General features: G+C 40.5%; 1 protein-coding gene across 1 annotated transcript in view; it reads left to right on the forward strand.

Moving 5' to 3' along the window:
- TMEM132D (transmembrane protein 132D) overlaps window positions 1-17,438 on the forward strand; it is a 900,295-nt gene that overhangs the window by 225,052 nt on the left and 657,805 nt on the right. The window contains exon 2 of the mRNA XM_027956399.3: window positions 14,647-15,535. Within this exon, the coding sequence (XP_027812200.2) occupies window positions 14,647-15,535 (889 nt within the window). The remainder of the gene's footprint in view (window positions 1-14,646; window positions 15,536-17,438) is intronic.

The raw sequence follows: 17,438 nt of genomic DNA on the forward strand, positions 1-17,438 counted from the left end.
CGTGAGGATAGGGATATTACTCTTTCTATTCAATTCCATTTCTCCAGCACCTTGGACAGCGCCTGACACATCTATTCGTGCCATGAATGACAATATGAATAAAGGCAGAGAGGTATCTTGCTTTTAAAAGAACTCTACAGATGCCAAACACATTTCTCATAACAAATTATTCTTTAAGCTAGAGTGCTTCTCACACTTAAATCTACACTTAAATCAGTTGCATTTGCCACTGGCTACATTCTTTAGTTATTACATTCCTTGGGGAAGCTGCAGTCAGATACCAGCTTCCTGAATCATTCAAAGTATGAAAAAAAATGTGCTTGAGAAATGAAGACAAGTTCCCTTCTGAAATATCAGAAGCGACAAACTCAATGTTTTAGAAACAAATTAAGAGCCATGTGTATAAAGTAAATGTGCTCATCCCAAGGAGAAAAGAGAAGATGAGTCTAGAGGGGACTGGATCTAGAAGGGACAAGTATGAAGGGACTGGAATAAGACAAGATGAAGAAGCAAGATCTTTTATTGTAAAAACAAAATATACATAAATATCTCTGGGCATAATTCCCAGAGATTGAAATTTTCCTTCAATGAAGTCTGTTTTCCCATATGAAGTTAGAAAAATGGTTAATTGTCCATTTTGGTTAATTTTTAGTGAGGATAATTTAATCTAGAGAAGTATGTTAGTTCCAGATTTATAAAATTCTCCTCCGTGTTATTCTAAAGATCTGGGGCATCATGAAAGTTTTTAGAGAGTAATTAACTGATATCAGAGTTAATGTTTTGTGTCAAAATTTCAACAATTATAAATTTGAAAAATGGAAAAAAAAAGCTGTTTTGGCAATGCAGTTCCATGTTTTATATTTAAATATATTTGATATCATTAAAAAATAAAGTAAATGTGTTTGTTCATCTGCATAGCTGGTCCTTTCTCCTATACTTCACGTATGGTGTCCTTGGAGTGGGGGGAGGGATATCATGCTTTTTCAAGGTCTTCAAAAAATGTCCTTCTATTGACACAAATCCCAAAGGACAACCTGTGTCTTTTTCCTGGAGCTAACATTTTCTCAATTAAAGATGACATGACAAGTCCCCCAAATGTGTCCAGCTCTGTGCTGGGTCCTGGGGGCATGGCAGTTGTCATGTTCCAATTTGTGCTACAGCAGCACGTCCTGTGAGGCCTGGGCCTGAAAGTCAAGCAGCCTCTGTAGACCAGTCACCAAGAAGTACCTACTTTCACGTCAATCTCAGCATTAACAATTATGACTCTTGGACTTAATGTGTGAGTTATATTTTTCCAATATTCATTAAGATATGCATGGGGTTTCCCCAGTGGTTCAGTGGGGAAGAATCCACCTGCCTGTGCAGAAGACACAGGTTCTATCCCTGATTGGGCAAGATCCCACATGCTGTGGAGCAACTAAGCTTGAGTGCCACAACTATCAAGCCTCTGCTGTAGAACCTGGGAACCTCAGCTGCTGAGCCCACGCGCAGCAACTACTGAAGCATGTGCACCTAGAGCCTGTGGTCCGCACCAAGAGAAGCCACTTCAATGAGAAGCCTATGGACTGTAACTAGAGTAGCCCCCACACACCACAACTAGAGAAAAACCTCACCCAATTATGAAAATCCTGTACAGCCAAAATAAATATTTTTTTTTTTTTTAAAAGAGAGATGCATGGCCAGTTACAAATTTTAAAAATGTTTTTCTGGGTACCACTGTGAATTAACTAATCATGATGTCACTGATACTCAAGCCATATTCTGGGAAAAGCCTGATTGAATCTGGAAAGATGAACCCAGCAGATCTGGGCCCCTGAATGAATCCTCGAGGGCTGCATTGCTTTGTGGTAAAGGAGTCAAGACTGCTGTATTAGAATTCTGTCTCTGTCACTTACCACCTGTGTGACTTAAGGCAAGTCCCTTAACCTCTCTGAGCCTGTTTCCTCACTGTGATGTGAGGATGATAAAACGCACCTAATGCATGGGGTTGTTGGGAGTATTACGTTCATTGGCCATTCTAGAGCGTGGAAAACAGTGTCCAGAATGAAGTAAGTGTAATCATTAAATAAATAATTTCATAACTTAACTGTGATACAAAGCAGTTTGCTACCTACCCAAGGAGAAGCACAGAATCAAAGTATTGCATAGATGTGGAGATACCATTTGACCGGGGTTCCTAGGGAGGGTTTCTTAGACCTGGAGGCCCTATTATGCGGAATTCTAGAGCAGATGAGCATTTATCTGCTAAAGATTTGCTTTGGGGGAAAGGGCATCGCAACCTGGAGGGTGGGAGCAGCAGAGGAGGGAACCTAGGATTGCATTTGATGAATGACCAGCAGTTCAGCCTGGTTGGGGCATAGGTTTGATGTGGCAGACAGCAAGATCCCGAGGCTGGGAAGCGAGAATCGAAACCCAGAGATTTTGAATGAGCTACTAAATTTCACATGGAAGTCGTTGAAGAGTTAAGGACATCTTTTTCAATGATAACAGAAAGCATGACAGGGCCATGGTAGACTGTGAGGAATTCAAACCCGGGCAGCAGACCAGCAGGGTACATGTTGGTCTGTGGTGCAAGGGAAGGAGACACCTGTTGGGAGGGTTTCCAATGTCCATGGTGTAAACACTCTGAGCATGGGCGATTGGCTCCTTAAGTTCCTGGACATGGAGCTGGAAGGCGAGGCATAGAATCAGCTCTTGTGAGTCTGCACCTGCCAGATCCAGCACACCATTGACTAGACCTACCTCCTCCAGTCCCCCAGGCACCGACTAGCTGTGTGACCCTGGTCAGGGGGTCAATCCCTTTGACTCTCAGTTTCCTTATCTACAAAAGGAGGAAAATAATATAAAACAACATAATGACATTTGCAGTTATAAGAAGAGAAAGGCAGTGAGGTCAGAAGTATAAAATTTTTCCCCAGGGTAGTGTTGTCCCAGCAATTGTCCCAGAGGACAATCGTCTCCCTGCCTTTAAAGCTCCCTGCCTCCATGCCTGAACTCACAGCCCTTCCTTCATCCTCAAAGCCAGCAAGAAACATCTCCTTCTTCTCTGACCTCCTGACATTCTCTTATTAACACCCCTGTGATAATATTGGTTCCACTGGACGAACCAAAATCATCTCCCCATCTCATAATGTTTAACTGGATCACAACCGCAAAGTCCCTTTTCCTATGAAGGTCCCATATTCTCAGATTCTTGGGGTCAGGTCGTGGATATGTTTGGAGGGAGGTATTTTTTAGCCCGTGACAGTAACCAGAGACAACTGTGTGTGCACGCACGTAGGTGTTTGAGGAGCTGTTTACAATCATTGCCATAAATACAAACATGTCTATGAGCATATGTATAATAGTGTCTATATATTGTACATTAATATGTATAGACAAGGGCTTCCCTGGTGACTCAGATGGTAAAGAATCTGCCTGTAATGCAGGAGATCCGGTTTTGATTCCTGGGTTGGGAAGACCCCCTGGAGAAGGGAATGGCAACTCACTCCAGTATTCTTGCCTGGAGAATGCCATTTACAGAGAAGCTTGGAGGGCTACAGTCCATGACTTGACTGAGCGACTTTCAGTTTCACGTATAGACAAAGGAGCAGAGAGATAAAATAGAAGAGGCTTTAGAGTCAAAGACCAGTTTTGCTTGTTTATTTTTGAAGTTTGAGTGTACCATGCTTTTAAACTGAGGCAAGCTATCCAGTTGAGAGGCAGAAATAGATGATGTGAAAGCTTGAGAGGGAGAAGTGGACTGTAAAGTCTGGTTTTTGAAGGAGAAGGAGATGCTGATAATCACAGACAAAGACGGGTAACAAATTCTAAGCTGCTGGCAGATTCTCTGGAGGGAAGAGGACAGAGTTCCCTTCTGCTGGATTCTGAAGTGTAAGTCATCAGCTGAACATGTGTTGGGGTTCAGTGGGATGATATGATTTTGACTGTTGATTATTCATCTCCGTGTAGGGCAGCCCTGGTACTCAGGAGTGGGAAGGAACCAAGTGGGTGAGCTGAGCCAATCTGGAAGTTAGATTTGGGTTTTTGTGTTAAATACTCTCTAATCCAAGTTCTCAGAGGGCACACATCTCATCTCAGTCTGGGGCCTTTAGGAACTTAGTGAAATTCAGGGTGTCTAGTGTGTCCCAGCTCTCAGTAAAGCCATCTATCTGCTTTCTGTCTGCTCTCTGACATATTCATCTGTGACCCAGTATAGGGGCACAGGAAACAGGAAGTGCCCAAGGTTTGCCCAAAACCACAGTGATTGTGGGGTCTGCTATGTAATTAGATCTTGTCATTCTAAGCACGCTGAGACCCTTCTGGTCCAGGAAGAGACCTTCTTTCACTCTTGGGGAATGCTATCCAATTCAGATTAAGTTGGACATTGTTTGTGATTTAGGGGTTTTGGAATGCATTCTTATTTTTCTTATATTGGAGAAGGAAAATTTTCTATCCTTCATGTAAGATTTTGTTGTTATAATTCACTGACTTTTAAGAGACAGGACCGGAGTGGAGCTAATATTCCTTCCATTTGATTTATTAAACTGAAATTCCAAAATATTTTCCCATAGTAATAAGGTTATGAATCTCTTCAAATTTGTATATTTTCTCCTTGATCATTAGGTTGAATGCATATTTTTTCCTTGGCAATAAAGAACTTCTTAAGCATTTTCCAATCACTAGACAGAAAAAAATAAAGGCATATAAGAATAAATCCAGTGAAGGAGAAGAAATGGAGAAAACAACCCACACAGTATTGTGGGATATTTAAACATAAAATAAGATAGCAGCAATAAATCCAAACAAATCAATCAAGTAAAGGCTTACAATCAAAATCTATTTAGACATCAACACTAAAGAAAAATACACAGATCACTGAAAATAAAAGTAGGCAAAACGTTGCATTAAGAAAATGTTTACAAGAATCAGAGAAATCTGAGATGGATGGCTGTATTAATTTCAGGAAAAAAAATATGTTCAAAGCCAAAAACACTAAGAAGGACCAAAGAAAAGTTTTTATTATTGGCAACAGGAGACATAATACACAAGAATTTATCTGATCCTGATTCCTTAGATAGTGTCTAACATATTGAGGATAGGTATGATCTTGTGTTTTTGAAATATAAGAACCTAACCATTTCAGAATCCTTGAGAAATAATTTAACAAACCTTTCTCAGACACTGACAAATATAGCAGACAAAACTAAGAGATTCTGTAGTAAAATTGAGAGTACAGTTACCAAAAGACCACAATATGGGACCAATTCATCCCATCTGGTATCTTTTAGAACTTATCAGTATCTCTGGCCCATTGATATTGTATATTTGCTTTCCAGATTCATGCTAGTAAGGTAATGCTCAAAATTCTCCAAGCCAGGCTTCAGCAATACGTGAACCATGAACTCCCTGATGTTCAAGCTGGTTTTAGAAACGGCAGAGGAACCAGAGATCAAATTGCCAACATCCACTGGATCATGGAAAAAGCAACAGAGTTCCAGAAAAACATCTATTTCTGCTTGATTGACTATGCCAAAGCCTTTGACTGTGTGGATCACAATAAACTGTGGAAAATTCTGAAAAAGATGGGAATACCAGACCACCTAACCTGCCTCTTGAGAAATCTGTATGCAGGTCAGGGAGTAACAGTTAGAACTGGACATGGAACAACAGACTGGTTCCAAATAGGAAAAGGAGTCCATCAAGGCTGTATATTGTCACTCTGCTTATTTAACTTCTATGCAGAGTACATCATGAGAAACGCTGGACTGGAAGAAACACAAGCTGGAATCAAGATTGCCAGGAGAAATATCAATAACCTCAGATATGCAGATGACACCACCCTTATGGCAGAAAGTGAAGAGGAGCTAAAAAGCCTCTTGATGAAAGTGAAAGAGGAGAGCGAAAAAGTTGGCTTAAAGCTCAACATTCAGAAAACGAAGATCATGGCATCCAGTCCCATCACTTCATGGGAAATAGATGGGGAAACAGTGGAAACAGTGTCAGACTTTATTTTCTGGGGCTCCAAAATCACTGCAGATGGTGACTGCAGCCGTGAAATTAAAAGATGCTTACTCTTTGGAAGGAAAGTTATGACCAACCTAGATAGCATATTCAAAAGCAGAGACATTACTTAGCTGACTAAGGTCTGTCTAGTCAAGGCCATGGTTTTTCCAGTGGTCATGTATGGATGCGAGAGTTGGACTGTGAAGAAGGCTGAGCACCGAAGAATTGATGCTTTTCAACTGTGGTGTTGGAGAAGACTCTTGAGAGTCCCTTGGACTGCAAGGAGATCCAACCAGTCCATTCTGAAGGAGATAACCCTGGGATTTCTTTGGAAGGAATGATGCTAAAGCTGAAACTCCCGTACTTTGGCCACCTCATGCAAAGAGTTGACTCATTGGAAAGGACTCTGATGCTGGGAGGGATTGGGGGCAGGAGTAGAAGGGGACGACTGAGGATGAGATGGCTGGATGGCATCACGGACTCGATGGACGTGAGTCTGAATGAACTCCAGGAGTTGGTGATGGACAGGGAGGCCTGGCGTGCTGCGATTCATGGGGTCGCAAAGAGTCGGACACGACTGAGTGACTGAACTGAACTATATCAGCTTTTCCTAGTTTTTCTTTTAGGCTGTTTCATGAGGATTTTCTGTAATTCATATGTAAATGAATAATCTTGATCTGCCATCTGTAACAATCCATTTTATGTTTATTTTTTAAATTTAGCATTTCTTTGGCTTAGTTTTCAATTTTGTTGTCTTTTATATTACTATTTCTTACCTTTGGTTTTATCATTTTTTCCTTATAATTTTTTTGTTTTGTTTGGGATTTCTCTTTTCTTGAGTAGAATGCTTAGTTTACCAACTTCCTTCTGTTCGGTTTAATACTGATAGTATTGAAGATTGTATGACTTTCCTTCTGATTACGTCTTTGTCTGCTTCACAGGCTTCCCTAGTGCATAAGATAGTAAAGAATCTGCATGCAATGCAGAAGACTTGGGTTCAATTACTGGGTCAGGGAGATCTCCGCTACCCACTCCAGTATTCTTGTCTGGAGAATTCCATGGATAGAGAAGCCTAGAGGGCCACAGTCCACGGGATCGCAAAGAATCAGACATGACCAAGCAACTAACACTTTGGCTGATTCACATATTTTGATGTGTACTATCCTTGTTATTTGGATTTGTAAATATAGTGCAATTAAAAGCTTTCTTTTAATTTTGTTTTCAGAAACAGTTTAGTAGTTTTTTTTCCCAAGGGATTAACAATGTTTCTATTTTTCTCTTGTTATTGATTAAATACATATGCTCATGGACTACAATTTAAATTCTTTTTGTGAAATTTTTCTCATAACTTTATATATGATGTTTGGCAAGGGTCATGAATAGTATATATAAGAGTATCCTTGGTAGAGATTACAACTTCATAATTCATATTATTTATATCTTCATAGCCTTACGTTTTCATCCTTCTTAAGTCAGAGGTTGGAAAAGAAGGTATATAAAGTTTTCAAAAAATTAGTGGCTATCAATTTCCAATTGTAACTTTAAGAGATTTGCTATATTAATTTTGGAGATATATTTTTGTTTAGAATACTTATTACTACATAGGCACTATGAATTGTGTCCTTCCACAAAAATTAAGACCTTTAACCCAGGTAGTTATTTTTCCCTCTGGAATTTACTTTTTCTTCTGATGTTAAAGTTGTGCTATTTTTTTCATCCCCTATGAAATATCTATGGTTAGGTTTGTTTTTTTTTTTAGGTTGTTTTTTTTTTTTTTTTATGTCTCAGTCGCTTTATTTAGGAGTTCTCTTGCAGAAAATTTAAACTTGCTTTCTTACAATTTTTGAGTCATTTGTCAGTCTTTCTTTTCACAGGAGAGTTTAACTCATTTATATTTAGTGTCATAATTAACAAATTTGTTCTTATTCCTTTCATCATATTTCATGCTTTTTATCAATTTTCTTTCTTGATGATCAATGTTCTTTATTTTCAATGTATCACTTGATGAGCTGTTTCTGTTTTCTTTCTCTCTCTCCTGTCCCAGTTTGTAAGCCAAACAGCTTGATTTTAAACTAATAAAAAATACAGTTAAATATATATTTATTTGGTTACTCTTGATAAAAATAAAGCCATTTCTATTGCAAAATTAGTAAACTTTTACTTTTTTTTATTTTCATGCTTCTTTTGGGATTTTTACCAAGTTTATGATTTTTAAAAGCTACAATATTTGGGTTATGAATCTTTTTTGATCAATAACTATTTTGAACTTCTTTGTTTTGCCTATATTTTAAACTTTATTTGAATTTATTCTATGCGTTAATGTTTTTGTAGTTATGCTATGATTTTCTTGTTACTGAATATTATACTTTGATTCACTTCCTGGTTGCCTGAATAGTTTGGTTCAGTGATGTTTGTAAGGAAAGGTAGATAGGAAGTAACCTTGCATCTTTGTGTTGTCTTCGCATATTATCAGGACAATCTCTAGTTTAGAGAATTAATTGTTCAATTAGAACACTCCCCATAAGATTTGGGGAAATACTTGTTATTTTATAATACTTAATTTTGTACAGTGGGCATGACTGAGGCCAATTTCATTAGTTTTTTCCTTTTAAAAGTTTTATTTTTAAATAAGCACTTATAGAATTATTCATTATCTTTGACATTAAGAAATGTCTTTAGGAAATATCTAGAAGTTGATGTTTACAGTTTTTGTTGGAATTTAGTGGAATATTTATTTTTATCCCAGGACTGTTTTCCTTTCTCTGTTGTGTTTTAATAATTCTTCTTTTGCATTTTCCTGCTATTTTTCTTAGAAGTTCTATTATCTTTATATATATCTAATGTGTCTCATATTTGTTTGCAGTCTGCCGCTGATCATTTTCATTTCTTGTCTTTGCCATTTAGCTTTAGGGAAAGCTTCATAAATTCTCCTTTTTTTAGGATAAATTCAATTTTCTGCTTTTTCATATCTTTTATTGCTTCTGAAACCATTTTAAATCACTTACTTTTAATACTGCCATATCTTCTTCCATCTTGGTCTTATTTCATTATAAAGTAACAAAGGGCCTGCATTTCCTTGATTAGTGAGAGTGTAAAAGTTATTCTGTGTGAAATATACTTTAGTCTTCTGCGGTAACTACTCTTGAAACTACCTCTTCATCGCCTTTTCAAACGTCTTTCTTTCATTTTGTAGTTTTTATTATGAAGAAAATAAAAACCCAACATTTTATTCTCCTTCTGTTTTCCGTCTGTATTTGCCTTCTCTCTCTTGGTCCTTGAATGCGGCTCATCTCATTGTGCCTTGGCATTTCCCTGGCACAGTGGAGTGGGTTCCTCTTTTCTCCGTTCGGTTTTCACCTGCTCTTGTTAGAGCTGTACAGGAAATGTTCACCTGGAAGGGCCACTGGTCCTACATTCCTGTATCTGATGCTGCAGCTGGAGCAGGGTGGGGGATGCATTGGGTCTGCTGATATTCCCAGATCGTCGCTCTAACAGTCCTCTCAGTTTGGTACAGCTGCTGTACTGGGGGCCAGTTTCCTGTAAATCGTTTTGGTGTGGCTTGGACTCAGTCCACAGTAAGGCTGTGTCACACCTCCCACTCCAAGTCAGCAAGAAGCCCAGATTCTGGGGTTTTCTGCACTGTGTGGTCACACTCACTCTTGAGTCTTTCAATTTGGCTGATTACAAATATTGTCGGCAGTCAGCATCAGGAAGCATTACCAAGTACAGAGCATCCCTAGGATGCATGCCCTTTGCTTTTAGAAATATCAGGTTATTTCTAATCTACCAGGCTCTTACCTTCTTTAATGATGTCATGCTTAGGGCCACTAGAGTTAGCTAATAACCATACAGGGTCCCTGGTTACATTTGGATTTCGGATACCTGACAAATTTTGGTTTTGTCCTTAATTATAAGCATACCCCCATGCAACCTTACTGTTAATTAGAAAAGGAAACATAGTTGATTTTCCTGCATTTCATCTGGCAGCCTTCACCATGCTGTTTTTTCTGCATGAATGCAATTTCTCAGGAATTCTCCCAGGCCAGGGCTTGCAGTTTGCACTGAATGTTCAGCACAGATGCCGATTTTTACTTATTACCATATTCTCTTAGCTACTGCTTTTGAGTCCACTCAGGGGAAATTTTAAATGCCTGTGCTCAAATTGCCATCTTCCTCCAGTTTCTTAAAGGTATTATTTAGGGAAAATTATTTTTTTTCAAAATGTTAAAATTAATAGAAAATCTCTGTGAGGCTGCTTGAGTTGCTTAAAGATGGGAACATGTCACTTCCTTTCAAATAAGCATGTAAGTCACTGCACCAAAATAAAATGTAATTTTTTTTCCTTAATAGATAATTAACTGAGATTTACCACATGCAACTTCTTTATTATTTGACACCTTGCTCTTTTTTTACATGGAAATGGTGTTCTTTGTTTATAATAGTCATCCCCGTGGGGATTCCAGGATACTCAGTTTTACTTCTTAGTCCATTTTCTGCATTGTGGAACACTGTTTTTTTGTTTTGTTTTGTTTTTTTTCTTTTAGTTTAGTTTTTTTTTTTTTTTAAAGGAATGACTGGAAAAGGAAATAACAACTAGCTTTGGATCAACTTGGAGCATTTTTAAGCAATAAACATCGAGGTCAGATAACCAGGTGAAAAGACAAATAGGCCATTTGTGGAATGCAGCTTAGAGATTACTTCCCTTTGAATGATGCCTGTGGTAACCCCTGGTTGCTTTCCCAAATAGAGTCAGGGGACCCACAGCCATTGTCCTTGGGATATGTAATTAGTTGCACGATAAAGTTAGGTATTCTCAAGTAGTAGGGATCAGATGTTCAACAGGAAAGTTCAGGGAGCCTCGGTGTCAGATATTATTCCTTTTTTATAACCTGACCATTTATTTGGTTTCAGCAGTGTCTACAATGAATGACAGGCTGATGTGATGACAACCAGCATAACTGCTCCAGGTGGTGCCAAGATGTATTTTTAAGAATCAGGGCATCTGTGAGTCTGTTTACATTTTGTAAATAAGTTAATCTGTATCAGTTTTTAAAAAGTTATTTATTTGTTTATTTTTGACCTTGCTGCATGGGGGCTTTCTCTTGATGCAGCTCCTGGGTATAGCTGGTCTGCATCACGTGGGATCTTCCCAGACCAGAGATCGAACGCATGCCCCCTGCATTGGCAGGAGGATTCTTAATCAGTGGTTATTTTTTAAAAATTTATTTACAAAACAGAAACAGACTTAACAGATATTTAAAATAATCCTATGGTTACCAAAAGGGAAATGTGGTGGGGGTAGGCATAAATCAGGAGATTGGGATAAAGATATATGCACTACTATATATATGGCAGATAACCAACAATGACCTATTATATTGCATGGGGAATGCTACTCAGTATCCTGTGATCACTTATATGAGAAAAGAATCTGAAATAAAATGAATATTTATGTAAATATGTATAACTCTGCTGTGCACCTGAAACCAACAAAACATTATAAATCAACTATAATCCAATAAAATTTATAAAAGAGAATCAGGGACCTTATTCCACAGAGAGGTACCTCCCTTTGTTAGTCCCCTATCATCATGATTACTTGAAGCTCCTCATGGGGTAAAAGAATGGAGGATTCTAATTATAGAGGGATGCAACAGAGGAGACAGCATATAAAGCCCTGATGTAAAAATATAATCAGCTTTTTGTAATACTGAAAGCACCATTCATTCGTTGACTCATTCATTTCTCAAATATTTACTGAGAACCTAATATTTGCCAGGTGCTCGTCTAAAGACTGTGAATAAAATAGAAAAAAGGCCACCATGTCATCTCTGCTCACTTGCATATAAGCTACTGGGGCATGGAGGGAATTACAGCAGAGAATAAAGTCCTGTGATAGTAAAGTATAAGATCTACAGGAGGACATCAGTGGGGCATATAATGCAGAATCGTTCAGTCAAGAGAAGTGACTTTTACGACACAGCCTGCGATGTCCCAGCAGAGACAGGGAGGGGAGGTGGTACCCAGAGAAGGGACGAAGGAGGAAGCTTCAACCCTGAACATGAGCACAAAATTCACTCCCTGTGCTTCACTTGTATGAAAATTCACAAGTGACAGTGCCCGCTTATTGAAAATATAAATCCTGAGAGATTTCCAGAATGTTAAGAAAAATGTGATTCTCCTAAGGAATGAGGTCTCTTGTGAAGTCCATGATATTTTGATGTTTGAAAAAGGAATTCCTAGGTATTAGGTTGAGTCATATGAAATCAGTGCTTGGGTGAATCAGAACTCCTCAAGATATTGGAGGTTTCAGATGGTTCAGGCCCATGGAAGTCTTCATTGCTGAAGTGGAGCTCAGCCTGGCCTGAGCTGGGTGATGCCATGGAATGGAGGGAGCCCTTCCCTCAGGGGTTGTCCATCAAGTCAGGATGAGTTTATGACAAGCTGGCTCCTTGTCCAGGGTAGGATGGACTTCAGCTGAGTGCCCTGTGCTGCTAGCACTGGTTGCGGGCTTCTGCCCTCTGGTCAGGCGCCTCCTACAGAGCAGCCCCCGAGAGGCAAAGAGGCTGAGGGACTTGCCTGTTCTCTCGTGAGATCTGAGCAGCAAAGTCACAGTGAAGACTCCTTTCTCTGAGTTCTTTGCTTTCTCCTCTGTTCACAGACGACTGCCAGGAGGGGTCCAGACTCCTGTAGGTATCATGTATCAGAAAATGTGCTCACGTGGGCCTCTGAAACAGGTCAGCCTGATGAATGTCAGGGCCTGAGTTGCTTTTATTGCAAAATAACCAGAGAGAGTGACAGGGCTAATGAGAAGGGGTCTGGATAATTTGTGGAGCTTTGCCTAGAAAGTCAGTGTTTCCAGAGCCAGTAATTTCCATTTCTAAAGCCCCTTAAATTGGTTCTTGAATTATGTAATCTCTGTTTCTGTGTTTTTCTTATAGAATATAAGGCACATTGTAAAAATAACAGTTTTGGATTCTTTTTCTCCCTGAGGGCGGGATATGTTCAGGAAGGGGGTTGGGGGGAAGAAGACTTTCTGTGCACTGGTGTCAACACAGCTTTCACGACGGATGTGGAGGCCACAAAAGTGATGGACTTCCCTTGGTTCTTGGGTTTTTAGGGTCACATGGACTCGACATGATGGGGTTGGCTCATCCCATCTATTTCAGAAGGTTTCCTTCCAGCAGTATCTTTTCAAGGTCTTTTCTGTCCATCTCTCAGCTTAGCCCTGAGGAAAGGACATGATGTGCAAGTGATTTATGATTGCCCATCTTTAAAGTCTTTTATCATGTTCCTGTGGTAAATGTGGCAAGGGTAGAGTATATCTGGTGGAACAGGACGTAGTATTGGGTAAAATATGGACACAGCATCAAGCCACATGCTGAGAAAGTCATTCTTGTTTCCAATCTCAGTCCATCTGGTGGAGCTAATGGGAGCACTCTTCTCTGTGGGATGCCAGCAGTCTCTTAAGACCTTTCTCATGAGGATCTTTCCCTCTAACTGAAAGAGAGCAAGTCTTAGGCATAAGCTGTCACCCCCTAAAAGGCATGAGGACTGCTAGTTGAAAATTAAAGGAGTTACTTTGAATGTTCTTTCTTTTTTATTGGAGGATAATTGTTTTACATTGTTGTGGTGGTCTCTGCCATACATCTATCATACATCTATCTATACACACACACACACACCCCTCCCTCATACATATATATACACATACACACCCTCCCTCTTGAACCTCCTCTTCCCGTATATACATACTTATATATGTGTATATATGTATGCATATATATATACCCCTCCCTCTTGAGCCTCCCTTTCCCATATATACATAATTATTTATGTATATAAATATATAATTAATATATATAAATATAAACTTCCATTTATACCCTCCCCTCCTCGTGCTACCCCTCTCCGTCGTCACAGAGCACCAGGCTGGGCTCCTTGTGTTCTATAGCAACTTCCTTCTAGTTATCTACTTCACACATGATAGGGAAGATCCCCCGGGGGAGTGCATGGCAACCCACTCCAGTATTCTTGCCTGCAGAATCCCATGGACAGAGGAGCCTGGTGGGCTAAAGTCCATGGGGTCGGAAAGAGTCAGACACGACTGAAATGCTTTAGCATAGTGTATAAATGTCAGTGCTACTTTGTCAATTTGTATTTTGTTTCTCCTTTCTCTCTCCTTACCCTGCTGTGTCTACAAGTCCATTCTCTACATTTGCATCTCTGCTTCCTCTCTGTAAGTAGGTTCATCGGTACTGTTTTTCTAGATTCCATATATATGCATCAATATATGGTATTTGTTTCTCTCTTGCTGACTTCTCTTTGTATAACAGGCTCTAGATTCATCCGTCTCACTCAACTGACTCAAAATTGTTCTTTTTTACAGCCGAGTAATATTCTATTGTATTTGCTCGCTCAGCTTCTGTGCATGGCCAGTGAGACTGGTGGCCGGTTCTCTACTTACTCCAGCGGCATCAACTTTTCTTTAAAGAAATACATTTAATATAAAATGAATTGATTTGAGACATTTTGGATAAAGAATCACTTAATTAATGCTAAGGCAGGGCAATCCACTATAAAGGGGGTGCAAAGAGGTCTGAAATATTGGTACCACTGCCCTCAAGTTTCTAACCCCTGAACCCCGATTCCTCCCAACAGTGGCTGAAAGCCGAGGCATACTGGAGAGTATCCAGAGGTTCTCTTTGCTGCCCACCTACCTCCCGGTGACCTACCACATCCACCACGCAGACGTGTCCTTCTTCCTCAAGGAAGCCAACCAGGACATCATGAGAAACTCCAGTCTACAGTCGCGGGTGGAGTCCTTTCTGATTTACAAATCCAAGAGGCTTCCAGTCCTGAATGCCAGCTATGGCCCTTTCGCCATTGAGCAGGTGGTACCCCAGGACTTGATGCTCCCCTCCAGCCCCTTTGGATTCACCAGCACGTTTTCTCTGAACTGGAAGCTGAAGGCGCACATCCTGCGGGACAAGATCTACCTGAGTCGGCCCCGTGTGCAGGTGCTGTTCCACGTGGTCGGCAGGGACTGGGATGACCCTGGCCCGGTGCAGAGCCTGCCCTGCCTGCGGGTGTTCGCCTTCCGGGAGACCCGGGAGGTACGGGGCAGCTGCCGGCTTCGAGGGGCCCTGGGGCTGTGCGTGGCGCAGCTGGAGCTCCCGGCCAGCTGGTTCGGCCCCCCGACGGTAGTGGCCGGGAGGAAGAAGGCGCCGGAGCCCCCTGAAGGGAGCCCGGTGGAGCTCTACTATGCCGTGCAGCCCGGGGACGAGCGTGGAGACTGCACCAAGGAGGATGCCCGGAGAGCCGGCGGGATGCGGACGGGCCGTAATGACATCGATGAGTCGGGGCCTCCCTTGCACAGGATCGGGAGTGTTTTTCTTTACCAGACCCCCAGCCGGCCACCGCTGAGAGAGCTGCGCTTGGATAACCACGTGGCCGTGCAGTACGTGCCAAAGACAGTCAGGCAGGGAGATGTGCTGACGTTTCCTGTCTCCATCTCCAAAAACTCCACTGAGGACCGCTTCACGTTAAGGTGAGTTCATTATCTTCCGGTAGCATCTCCAAGGTCAAGGGCACTTCTGAGACCCTTCCCCTGTATGTGATGCCTAGATCTGTGTTAGTGCTGGCCAGAGTAGAAACGTTCCTCCGCTTTTTGCAGACTCCTTGTTCACTGTCAAGTAGAAAGACCAGTTAGAGCTCTCTGAATTGGCAATTGATTTGGTGAAGATGTTGTTAATAGGTTTTCTGGGCTGGCCCAGAAAAGTCAGGAGCAGGCTGATATTCTATCTTGGACCTGGCTTAGTTGGTTCTCAGCAAGTCTTAGGAGAGTTAAATGGCTCAGAGTTGACATGAATCTGCAAATAGGCTGGCAAAAATTGTCAGGGAGGATAGAGGATACAGTTTTGCCAACTTACAATCTCTTCTGGGCATGTGAGTTCTAAGTACACTCTGTGGTACCAACCTCAAAGCTACCCTTTTGTTTCTCTCTGGAAATAGAACTTAGTGTTCAAAATATAAAAGAGTAGAAAGTGTGAAGGATATCCAGTAGAGTTTGTGGAGTGTCTTATATAAAAATTATACCAAGAGGTGGCATTTAAAATGAGTCCCGTGGGCTTTAAGAAAAAAGAAGGGGTGAGTTTGCTCTTTGGAACATACAGCAGCATGTGAGGGAAGCCTTGGCTTGATTGGATTTTCATAACAGTTTGTTGTTGTTGTTTTAAACACGCATGAGTCTGATTATAATAGCTATTTGGTATGTTATTAGATCACTAAATGTGTCCTCACATTGCTACATAATCTAGAAACTTGACCTGAAGTGCCATCTAATCAAGTTTGGTATGACCCCTGAGTGTTACTGGACATGGGACCACATTTATATGTGGGTTTTTAAAGCTTATCCAACAATGATAAGCCCTCTTGTCCCTCTCCCCTGGGGCTCAACAGCTGTTTTTCTTTCTTTCTTTTCTTTTCTTTTTTACTTTGTCTATATTTCATTTATTTCTGCTCTGATCTTTCTGATTCCTTTTGCTCTACTAACTTTGAGTTTCATTTGTTCTTTCTCTAGTTGCTTAGCTGTAAGGTTAGGTTGTTTATTTGAGATTTTTCTTTTTTCTTGAGTCGAGATTGTCTTGTTATAAACTTCACTCTTAGAACGGCTTTTGCTGCATCCCATGGGTTTTGGATCGTCGTGTTTTTGTTGTCATTTGTCTCTAGGTACTTTCTGATTTCGTCTGTGGTTTCTCCAGTGATCCATTGATTATTTAGTAACAAATTGTTTAGCCTCCATATTTTTTTTTTACAGCTTTTTTCCTATAATTGATTTTTAATCTCATAGCACTATAAGCATAGCATCTCATATCAAGAAAAGATGCTTGGTGTGATTTCAATTTTATTAAATTTACCATGCCTTGATTTGTGACCCCAGGTATGATCTATCCTGGAGAATGTTCCATGTGCTCTTAAGAAAGAAGTGTATTCTGCTGCTTTCAGTTGGAATGTCCTATGAATATCAATTAAGTCTATCTGTTCTGATGTGTCATTTAAAGCTTGTGTTTTCTTATGAATTTTCTATCTGGATGATCCCACTTACATTGTGTAAGTGGGATGTTGAAGTCCCCCACTGTTCTTTCTTTAAAAAAAAATCCTGTGTTTGTTAAGGGGGTGGGTGAGTTTAAGAAAGAAATCATTCTCTTGCTTATACTTTGCACATTTCAGTTTTGTTGATTGTGACCTAGTGCTGGGAATTTCCTTTTAATCTCAACCGAAGACACAGAAACCAATGGACAGCATTAACCTCATGACTGAACCTGGCTGATTGATGGCAGGAAAAACCTTCAGCTGGGGTTGGGGGTGCATCTGGGGATTAGACACAGGGATTTAGAATGAACAACACATCTGTGGGACTGAGACCTCGTGATCGCTCCCTTCTGTCCTTT

The sequence above is a fragment of the Ovis aries genome, chromosome 17 (assembly GCF_016772045.2).
Source record: "Ovis aries strain OAR_USU_Benz2616 breed Rambouillet chromosome 17, ARS-UI_Ramb_v3.0, whole genome shotgun sequence".
Taxonomy (NCBI): domain Eukaryota; kingdom Metazoa; phylum Chordata; class Mammalia; order Artiodactyla; family Bovidae; genus Ovis; species Ovis aries.